General features: G+C 35.8%; 1 protein-coding gene across 4 annotated transcripts in view; it reads right to left on the bottom strand.

Moving 5' to 3' along the window:
- The window catches only part of ATRNL1 (attractin like 1), a 773,536-nt gene that overhangs the window by 632,489 nt on the left and 128,749 nt on the right, over positions 1 to 12,298 (bottom strand). For all 4 annotated transcript variants that reach the window (XM_087432666.1, XM_087432665.1, XM_087432664.1 and 1 more), the window contains one exon: positions 10,610 to 10,764. In XM_087432666.1, coding sequence (XP_087288792.1) covers positions 10,610 to 10,764 — 155 coding nt within the window. The remainder of the gene's footprint in view (positions 1 to 10,609; positions 10,765 to 12,298) is intronic.

Genomic DNA, 12,298 nt, shown 5'->3' with positions numbered 1-12,298 from the left:
TTTAAAATAATGTTACATTCCAGAGGGAGTGGGTGGCAGGAATTAGTATTACCCTAAAGAATCTAAAGAATGCTGGGATAATGGACCCTATCAAATTTCCATTTAAATCATCAGTCTGGCTCCTGCAAACTAAACAAGACTCGAGGATGACAAGAGCCTACTACCAAGTAGTAGCCCAAATTGCAGGCACCATGCAAGACGCATATCTTTGTTAGAGCAGATTAACACGGCCATTTTTCGCAAATGTGTTCTTTCCTAACACAATCAGAAAAGAGGATCAAAAACAGTTTGAATTCATATGGAATAGAAAATAGCATACATTCACAATTTTGTCTCAGGATTATATGAAATCTCCCTCTTTTTGTCATAACATAGTCAGAACATATTTGGTCCAGCTGGACATCTTGCAGAACATTACATTTTTTCACTACATTAATGACATCACTTTAATTGTGCCAGGTGAACAAGAATGGCTAATGCATTGGAAGCCTTTTTAAGACATATATGATTCAAAGGGTGGAAGATAAAACCTATAAAGATTCAGAGACCTTCCAAATTAGTAAAATATTTAGGGGTACAGTAGTCAGGAGCATTCTGAAACAGATCATCTGAATTGAAAGACCAGTTATCACATCTTGCAACTCCCACTACAAAGAAGAAAGCAAACCATCTGGTAGGTCTCTTTGGGTTCTGAAGGCAGCATATTTCATTCCTGGGAATACTGCTCCAGCCCATATACTCAGAGGCTGCCAGCTGTGAGTGCATGCCAGAGCAGGAAATAGCTCTGCTGTAAGTCCAGGCTACACTGCAAGCAGCCATGCAGTTAGGGCCATATGAACCAGCAGACACCATATTATTGATGGTGTCATTGCTAGAAAGAGTGTGAAATATATATTCATGTGGAATATATAGAAAGCTCCAGTGAAAGAATCCCAGTGCAGACCCCATACACATGTCAAAAGCCATGCCATCTGCAGTGGAAAATTTTACACCTCTATTCCTAACATGCTATTGGGCCCTGGTAGTGATCGAATGCCTAATATAAGTAATCAAGTGACCATGTGTTCAGAGTTTTGTATCATAAACTGGCTCTGCTATCAATAATCAAAGGAACATAAAATGAAAGTGGTACCCGAGATCAAGCATGAGCAAGACCACAGTGCACAAGCAATCTGCATAAGCAGGTAGCTCAGACTCCATGTCATCCACCACTGTTGCACCAGTGCCCATCCCTCATCTTACAGCTATGGCCATATAGGGTATCCTCTATGCTCAGATAACAAGAGGAGGAAAATACAAATATGTCAGCTTGATATGTGGGCACAAGTCAAAAATGGACATCACTTACAAGACAGCCTCACTCAAGAGTGGCCTTGAAGAATAGTGGAAACAACTGGACAAGTCTTTGGGCAGTATGCCTCACCTACACTGTGTGGAAAGAGAAATTGCCAAGAGCAGTAGTTAATGGCCTAGCCGGCTGGTTAGGAGCCTAGAAGAAGAAATACTGGAAGATCAGAAACAAGGAGACAGTGGGGTAGAGACCCATGGATGGATTTATTTGGATGAGCATCAAATTGAAGATCTTTGTGACACAAGTTAAAGGCCATCAGAGAGCATTCAACATGGAAGAGACATTAAACAACAAGTAAACAAATGACTGAGACAACTAACATCAGTCAGTCTCTATCATAGGACACCTCAGTGCTAGCACAATAAGCAGATGAACAAAGTAGCCATGATGGAGAGATGGAGGCCACCCAGGAGTGCAATAGCATGGGCTCCTTCTGAACAAAGTTGATCTAGCTACAGTTACTGCCAAATGTCCAGAATGACACCAAGATATCAACTCTGATCCCTTGATAAGGCCCTTCTCCAAGAAAACCAACTATACACTTGGTGGCAAGTTGACTACATTGGGCCTCTTCTACCCTGGATGGGCTAACGATTCATTAAGACAAGAGTAGATACATATTTTGATTATGAATTTGCTTTTTCTACCCACAGGGTCTTAACCAGCATGATTATCTTAGAAATTATGAAGTGTTTGTTCAACCAGCATGGGATCCTATATAATCAAGAGATACACTTTACAGCAAAGGAGGTAGAGGAATAGGCCCATGGCCATGGGATCCACTGGATCCCACACCACACAACCTGATAGAGACTTGGATAGGCACAGTTGAAGCACAGGATGCAGGATACACCTTGGAATTAAAGACCTTTAAACGGTGCTGTGTCCCCAGTAGGAAGAACATATAGGTCCAGGGATCAAGGATTGAAGGACACTTCTAGTGGCCTCACTTTCATTGACACAATTGGGAACTTCATGCCTCTCATCCCACAATTCTGGGATCTGCAGGATTAGAGGTCCTATTGCCCAGAGGGGAAATACTGTGGCAGGGGACGTAGCATTGTCCTATTGAACTATAAGCTACAGTTGCCACTTGGACACTTCAGGTTCCTCATGTCAAGGAACCAGCAAGCAGACAAAAAAGGAGTCAACATCTTGGCAGGGGTAATTGGCCCTGACCATCAAAAGGAGGTAGGACTGCTGTTACAAAATGAGGACAGGGGGATATGTTTGGTACACAGATTATCCACTTAGGAGTCTGTGGGTATCCCCTTGCCAAGTGTGATGGTAAATGGGCAAGTACAGAAACCCAGACTAGGAGGTACATGATGATCAAGGGCTCAGATACCTAAGGGTAAGGGTCTGGGTCATGCCACCAGGTACGACACAGAGACCAGAAGAGGTTCTAGCTGATGGTAGGAGATATTCAGAAAGAATAATGGAGGAGGGACATGAGGAATGTCAGTTGCAGCCCTGAGACCAGCTGCAGAAGCAAGAGCAATAATCTAGGTTTCCCTCAGGACGAAAGGCCAAGTGGAATTCTAGAGAAGCTTTTGACAAATGTATTTAAAGAAGTGGACTGAGTTGCTCAAAGAATGAATTGTGATGAACATGGAAATGCGCAGGCTAAATATACCTTCAGGGAAGAACTCGTTGCCCCTGCTGCTAGGATTGCTATTACTGGACATCATTCAGCTGCCAGCCCCTGCAGAGATTGCTTTAGCTACAGAGAGCTTCCTCACCCAAGGTCCTACCCTTCTAGGAGTGACCCTCATACAATGACTGATCAAGGCCTGGCTGTTTCATCCTACTAAGGGACAACTTTGATGGGCATTTCAACTCCAGAGTTCCCTTGGGGTTGGCTGAGGCTGTGAAGTCTGCTTGACTTTACCCTCTGCCCGACTTTTCCCTCTGCCCAATCCTGCTTCTCCCCTCCCTTTCACAGGTTAATCTCAAGGACCTAAGAAGCACCCTGAACACTGAACTCTGTCTCAGTTTGCTTTCCAGAGAACCCAAACTGTGACAGGGAAAGCAGGGTTGTTTGTTGCCCCTATAACTTAACCTGTACCGACTGATACAGTACAATAAATGTGAATTTTCCTCTGCCATTTCCTAAAATAGCTAGCAAATTGTTTTCACTCATAAAATTGTTTAGGAAGAACAGAATTTAATTTGCAAGCTTATGAAAAGCTAGTTGAGGCAAGCAACTTTTGTAGCTACAGACACAGTATTTCTTGCTTGCTAATATTTGCTCAACTGCCAGGATTTTTCAACAGAATGGGAAAAGGAAAAGACAGGAGCAGTTGTTACAAACATGCTTCCAGCTTTTTCAGTAACTTCTAAACAGAATGTAGGGCTAGATAAATTCTGTTGCTGAGTTTTCACGTTCATGATCAGGATTCTCTATAAAATACAGGTTGGTTTTCCTGTAAAATGTAGAAGTTATCAAATGCCTTAAAGCTCAATATTAAATTAACATAATCTGTTTACATGTAGTCTCTTCCCATTTTTACATTATAAAGTCTCTTATATTATTCATCTGTCTGACTGCAATCTATAATTATATTTCTTGCCAAGAAGAAAATACATTTCCAGAGCACTCAGGTCATTATCACTTCATAAACTGTTCAAGGCTAGATGAATTAAAGCAAAATCCACACTGTTATTGACATCATGAAAATTGATGGAAATACAATTCCTTACGAACAGAAAAGCCACATAGGAATAAAGAGCAAGTAAAATATCCTCTCTGGAATACAGATTTTTTTAAAATCTGTCCTACAAGTACTAACATTAATTTACAAACCATACTCTCAATAAACGTAAGTTGAAGAAATTAGAGTTACTATTCTCTCAAACCCAAATTTCAGCAATCAGAATACTGTGCTGTCAGAACTATTTACCTATGAAGGGCACATTATTACATTAAGAACCTATGCTGCAATTTAGGGACTGGTTTATTTTATCAATTAATGCATAAAATAGTACAGGTGGAAATGCACATTCATTGGCTGATTTTTCTACAAATGCTCATATTTTTTCATGAAAATATGCATCTGTAATCCTTTAAGGACACATTTTTTAAATTCTTTTAAAATTCCACTTGAAGTGCCAGTTAATAAGTCAGTCTTATGAAGACGGTGCTTCACTGGGTTTTTTCCTCCACTAGGTCAAAACTTTTCTTACTATTCTAACCGGTGCACACTTTTCCTAGGTTATCTCGTTCATGCCCACAGCTTCTCTCAGGATTTTGTTCCCTGGCATTCATTCAAGAAATATTTACTTAGTTTCTTACTCTCTGCCAGGAAAAGTGGGCATCATTATTTGATTGTCATTTTATAGTGTTTTAACATACAATGCTATTTCCTGTTGGCTTCAGTAAATAGTCAGGATGTAAAAAATTATATATATATAGATTCCCCAATAATGAATCACACTTGAATTCCTGGAATAAATCCTACTTGGTCATAGTTTATCATACTTTTGAAACATCATTGAATTCTAATTGCTAATATTTAATTTTAAATTTTTGATTCTATATTCATGACTGCTTTCCCCTGCCTCCCTCCCCAGGAGTTTTGTTAAAATATTTAAAAACTTTTCTTTCAGTGTATATTTTATTTCAGGAATCTTTATTTAGCAATTTTTTGCATTCAAAACAACCTTTAAAAATGCTTGTTAAGAGAGAGATCTGTTGTTTATTACTCTTTTCTTCTTCCTTGATTTTCTATCTTGAAGGCACTATTTTCTGATTAATTTGTTGAACTGGAGAGACACAAAAAAATTCAAATACACCTTAAAACGCAACTTAACTCTAAATCTACTGATAAACTAATTTTGAGTGTCCTGCTACATTAACAAATATTATATGCTCTTTCCCCAATTAAAGTTCATTCACATCTTTTCCTGCTTAATCAGGAAACAATCAGCATCATAGTATAGTGGTAGAATCAAAAGCAATTTGAACTTGGACTTGGGTTCAAAATCTGAATACACCATCTTATGACCTCTGTGACTTTGGGTTCAGCCATGCTAAAGCACAGTTTCTTCCTCTGTAAATGAATATGATAGTACATCTTACACAGATGTTATAAGATGTTATGAGAATTACATTATAAAGCAAGTGTAAAGTGCCAAGAACTATAGGAAGCAGTCGGCAAATGTTAGCTTTCCCTTTCCTCACAATGAAAGATCACTTTTTCCTTTACTTACTGGCCTCTTTTTTAAAAAGAAGAAACTACTATTTCTTCTATATAATAGTATATTATAGAAAGAAAAAGAACACCTTGAGCAAAGGATACACTAAAGCTTAAAACAGTCAATGTTGGACAAATTCATTGAAAAAAAAATGTGTGAATGATTTTAAGAGTTTTTCTGGTGGGCAAAGAAACAAACTGATTCTTTCAGGTAGCCAGGCAAAGGGTGCTGCTTTCATCAAGGAAGAGCCCTAAGAGTTCCACGAAGTGCATAGAGAAATATTGATTAACAAAGAGAGGAACTAATAAAATAACTTCCAGAAAATGAAAATAAATATAAACATGAAGAGCAAGCAAGTTGGAATTTTTATAATCTTACTAGAGTGTTCCAAAAAATTAAATAATTAGATGTTTTAATTTGAATATGACTTTTTAACGAAATTATGTGCCTTACAAAATTGTATCCACTATACATGTATACATATATATCACTCTACAGGGTTGTACAAAATCATGTATGTTATGCTTCATAAACTAGGTAAGTGATTTTTAAGGGTATATTGAACTACAACTCCATTGTGTTTTAAAATGGTTAACCATTACTATAAATTACCAATTAAAATAATATTACTTATTCAAATATGGAATTACTTCTCAGTTTTGTTTACTGAGTTTATTTTTAAATAATCACCTATCAAGAAATTAATGTCATAAGTAAAACTATCATGTTCAGGAAATTTATTTTAAAAACTCTATTATGGGGCCAGCCCGGTGGCACAGTGGTTGGGTTCACGCGCTCTGCTTCAGCAGCCTGGGGCTCACAGATTCCGATCCCGGGTGTGGACTGGCACACCACTCATCAGGCCATGCTGTGGTGGTGTCCCTATAAAGTGGAGGAAGATGGGCACAGATGTTAGCCCAGGGCCAATCTTCCTCAGCAAAAAAAAAAAAAAAAAGGAGGATTGGCATTGGATATTAGCTCAGGGCTAATCTTCCTCACAAAAAAAAAAAAAGGGAGATTAGCAATAGACGTTAGCTTAGAGCCCATCTTTCTCACAAAAAAAAAAAACACTTCTATTATTATTTTGATCTGATTTGAAGTTTTAGCCATTCTGCTTTCTACAAGATATATTTCTGATATAAATCCTCCTCCTTACCCTATTCTGAAATACTCAACTCAGGAAATTACATTTTCAAGTTTCTCCTACGTTTTTGAAGAAAAAAATATGATCACTGTATTTCTGAGTTGTCTTTCATCTTGTTTCAGAATTCTATACATTCTCTTAACTCTGAAGTAAATTTTCTTATTGAAGAATAATGACTACCATTTATAACTAAAAGCATCATAATTATATTTTAAGCATACTTAAAATTGTGTAATAGCTATTCATTTGATGATTCTAAATTATTGTCTCAAAATTCACTTCAATTTTAAGGTATGTTTCAATTCATAAAAATCTCTCACTTGTAAATGTTGAAATCCTCAGTCAAACCACCTGGTAACACTTAAGAGATATAAAAAAACAGACAATCTGATTCCTTTTTTCTTACTGAGCCTAGAAAACTAATCTTTTAAATCTATTTACTTTCCACAGCCACATAGTTTCAAAGTATAAATATGTCTAATAACATGAGATCAACTCAGTGAGACGTTTTTCCATTGTATCTTTAGCCTCATAACATACTAGATTATCTTTACCAGAAAGATCATTTTAATCTTCAGTAAAGTGTCATGGTGGCTTTCTGAAAGCAATAATAATACCACTAACAATAACAAAAAATATTAATAAAGTTTTCGTATTTAAAACCTGACTTCAAGCTAAGTTTACAAACTAGAATATTAAGTAATATATCGTTCTAGATGTTACAGTCGATCCATTCTCATTCACCAGCACTGGCTCTATTATCAGTTGCACTTGAGTCACTTTTTAAAAATACAGATGCCAGGCCTAATCTAAGAGAATCAGATTATATAGGTTTGGTTTTTTTCCCCACAACCCCCCAAAGGGATGCCAAGGTACAGCCATGTTTGAAAATCACCATCACATGCCTTCTACATCTATCCTGTATAATATAATGACAACTGTGAAGGCAAGCTTATATCTTCAAAGATCAATGATATTCACCATATAAAATTTACTATGGCAGTAAGGTTGAAATAGTACACTTTAGAGCAATGAAAAATTAGTATTGGCACAAATATTCCTATTTGTTTAAACATCATATAACGCAAAGCAGTCAGCTAAGTCTTCAGGTGCATTCCAGTTAAATAAGTCATAAAAGTCCTAGTGTATTATACTAAAGAGAAAAATTAGCAATGTGACCTTTTTTCTTCTAAAAGAGACCTATTTTCTAGTTGGTTCACTATGCAACAGTTGTATTTTATTTCCACAAAAATATATTCCATAAGGAAAACAATTATTTTGGAAGAATTTTCTGAAATATGAAAAATACTTTTCCGAAGAAAATATTCCAACATCTGATGCTACAAACTCAGGAGAATAAATGCAGATGTCGGGGGGGCAGAGATTATTGGGAACTGCATAGAAATAATCAAATGATATAAAATAAAACACTTTTATTCTTTGTTGAATTGTATGGTTGCTTTATGTTTTTATTGTTAGTGTTAGCACAGGGCAAAAAAAAATCCTACGTTAAAATATAAAACTGTTTAAAATATGTTATGCTTCCTCCAATCTGAACAATTTGCTTTAAAAATGAAACTGATATTTGCTTCCATTTTTCCACAGCATTAAGAAACATTACTAAACATAAGGTATCTGGTAATTTGTTGCCAAAATTAAGAACATGCAACGGACCCAACCAAACAGCATGGTGTGGTCAAGTGGAAAGATTACCACAAGCTGTAGGAGTTACAAAAGCTAGGTCTACCACTTACTACCTGCATGGCTTTGGGCAAGTTCCTTTTACTCTGGGTCTGCTTGGTATTCTGGAAATGAGTTTATTAACACCTTGTTACAAAGTTATTAGAGAGGTTAAAGTCCTTAGCATAGTATCTAGCTCTCAGAAGACACTTAACAAATAGTAGTAATTAGAATAATGATAATCCGTACTCTTTCTCTCTCGTTCTCTGCGAAACCAACACCTCTAATGATTTTTCACCTCAGTAAGCTTTTTTTTTGTGTGTGTGAGGAAGATCAGCCCTGAGCTAACATCCATGCTAATCCTCCTCTTTTTGTTGAGGAAGACCGGCTCTGAGCTAACATCTATTGCCAATCCTCCTTTTTTTCCCCAAAGCCCCAGTGGATAGTTGTATGTCATAGTTGCACATCCTTCTAGTTGCTATATGTGGGACACAGCCTCAGCATGGCCAGAGAAGCGGTGTGTTGGTGCGCACCTGGGATCCAAACCCGGGCTGCCAGTAGCAGAGTGCGTGCACTTAACCACTAAGCCACGGGGCCGGCCCAAAAAGTAAGCCTTTTTTGAAACATAAAACCTAAAATACGATAATCTTGAACAATATAGAAGAAATAAAAAGAAACTTTCAATATGTCAACTACAAAATAGCTCAACATTAATTTCTTCATTAAGGTATAGACATTGGGTGGAAAGTCTTTGAAGTATCTTTTGCCAAAGTTCAAATTCTCACTTCATGGATTTTTAACAATAACAACAAAAATTCTACACTTTTCCTAGGACTTATTCTTAGAAGGAAAATAAACAAACAAAACTTTCATTTACCTCCAGAGAAATAAGCTTACTGTCTCATCGCCATAGCCAAACAATCTGTTGACAGTCCCAGCCTGGCAATGACAGATCACAATAAGCCAGCCTAGATACAGTACTTCATTTAAACCATTTTTCAGGATCTCAGGCACTGATTTATAAGCCTTCTAGAAGCCGAGACAATCCCATTTTCGTTACAAATCATCACTTCAAATTATTATTTCAAAAAGGTGAAGATTTATTTAAAACCTAAAAATCCTAAAGACAGTGGATCTTTTTAAATGATTAATCACAGACAGATACTAATAGCTTAGAGATAAAAAGCACGCTTAACTTCATTACTAGGAACTTCCTTCCAAACTTATAATAGTATAAAGATCACAAGTGCTTATTAATAGGCATAATTTTCTTTATATGCTGCCAACTTGAAATAATGTTCCAAAGTAGATTATGTACCTTTATGATATTTAAGAGCAAAAGTATACTTCTTACATCTATTAAATGTGTTATTCTTTGGTCTCTTTTGTTTTTATTTATCAAAATGTTTCTTAATAGCTTAAAATTAGTATATTTATACCATCAGTAAAAGGTGCTCTTAAGTACTGGTAAATATATTTTAAATATCAGCTAGGTTTTATCTATAATATGATATACAGAGAAAAAAGGTTTTCACTACAATGATCTACTGGGTAGCTAAGTTGAGTATATCAATAAATACATTCATTTAATATTCAGAAATTGATAGGAATATAGATAGCATAATTAAAATTAAATGAATTGTATAGATGCACTATATTTCTGGTTCTCTGGAAAAGATTCTTTTTTTAGTTACTTCCATTCCTACGTATGTTCTGGATTCCATTTTGTCCCAACATCTTATTTCTTTAGCTCTACTGTCTCTGTATTTCTTTCTTTAGTTCTATCAGCTTCAGTAAGTATATCTGGTGTGTTTAATTTAAATGCAACTTTGCTCGTATTCACTAACTCTAAAATGCTTACATTCCTACTATTTGTAATTTACATAATTTGATAGTGCTCCATATCTACCCATTATCAAAACTAGTATGGTAACAGTCAAACACAATAGACTGATACAGTGCTCATGTAGGGATACAATACATAAAAGCCTTCAAAGAGGACATTCAAACCTAGATTTCTGAATTCCCCTGTCTCCACCACTAACTCACCTCAGTATGTCTGTTCTCCTAGCCCTACGCTACTACTATGCTGAAATTAAGAGAATTCCATTCATAATCTGTCACTGAATTTATCTCTAAAATGACATATACACATGCTGTCATGTAATGTATTTGAGAATCTCTACATGAAAAATTTCTGATAGTTCCTACTTTGTACAATCCTAACAGATACATACCTATGTCATATGCCAGGAAATCGGCAGAAAAACATTTTGCACCGTTACTCAAGGAAGTGTCATTATGGGTATTTCCTCCAAAAATAAGCATAGCTCCATTGATAAGAACAGCTGAATGAAGGTATCTGGCAAACCCACTTTCTTTCAAAATAGTCCTACAGGATAAAATTTAAAAATGTATTACAAAGGATAAAAAGACCTCCTTGAGGTTATATATATTATATAAAGGGTCTAATTTGCATATAGAATTTGCCTTGGAATTGTGCAAATAACATGCTTTTTTTTTTTAACAACTCATAAATGGCCCCTAAACTTCAATATTTTTTAATAAATATTTTGAGAGTCACAGTATCTTAAAATGCTTTGAGGAAACACAATATTAAACACAATTGTTAATGATTTTATACTAACTTATATCTTGAATTTTTATTTCATTTATAAAAGTAGGAAACAAGTTTCCTTAAAACTAGAGGACCAATACACCATCAGTTTTAAATACCAAAGTAAATAAAAAGTAAAATATAACAAATTTATTCTAACCTATATTCAGTTAAAACCACACAACTCACATGGGTACCATGATACACTTGTTAACTTTTTAAGTATAACATCCATAAAAGTGCACATATCATAAGTCTAGAACTCAATGAATTTTCACAGGAGGAATACAATTAAATAACCAGCACCCAAGATTTTTTTAAAAAAAGAACATTACCACTATTCTGATTCTAACAGCACAGATTTGTATTGTTGTCTTTGTACTTTACAAAATAGAATCATACAGTTTGTATTTATTTCTGTGTACATTCTTTTGCTCAAGATTGTTTTGAGATACAGTTGTCCCTTGGTATCTGAAGGGGATTGGTTCCAGGACCCCCACGGATACCAAAATCTGTGGATGCTCAAATCCCTTAGTTGGCCCTCCATATCCACAGATTCTGCATTCGTGGATTCAACTAACCACACACTGTAAACACAGAACACGATCCACAGTTGGCTGAATCGATGGATGTAGAACCCACGGATATGGAGGGCTGACTGTACACCCATATTATTGTGTATAACTGAAAATCCCAATGCATTTTTGAGAAACATTAAAATTAATATAAATGTTCTTTTAATTAAAGTGAACTCTGAAAGTACTATAAATATATGCTCACAATTATATTTCACCTGAAAGAACTGACACACAAGAAAGGTGCATGACAATATAAATCAATACTTTATAATACTCTAAATAAATCCCTGGTACAAACTAAAAATCAGAATGTAAACATAGTATATATAGTATAGTTAGTAAGGTATATGTAGTATCTCAAAAATCATCTATTATAATAGCAATTAATGCTTTAAGAACATGGAGCTGACTTCCAGAATGGCAATATGCAGAGTTCCACAAGCACTCTCCCCAGGGAAACAACTGTAATTGGTAAAAACTATAAAAAACAACCATTTAAGGCCTCAGAAGATTTTACTAAGAGCAAGAACAAGTAAAGAAATATTTACTCAAGAATACCTACTAAATTTCAGTAAGAACAGCAACAGTTTATGATATTTGACCCACTATCTGCTCCCATCCTTACACAAACACACACACAACCAGTTCAGCGAGACAGATATTCAACCCCAGGAGTGTGGAGCCAAGAACAGAGAGCTCCTTCATCCCTCAGCTCCTAGTCCAGGCCACTG

Source organism: Ceratotherium simum, chromosome 6 (genome assembly GCF_057802395.1).
Source record: "Ceratotherium simum simum isolate JZ-2026a chromosome 6, ASM5780239v1, whole genome shotgun sequence".
In the NCBI taxonomy this organism is placed as follows: Eukaryota; Metazoa; Chordata; class Mammalia; order Perissodactyla; family Rhinocerotidae; genus Ceratotherium; species Ceratotherium simum.
Note: the sequence above shows the minus strand (reverse complement) of the source record. Positions and strands in the feature narration are given on the sequence as shown.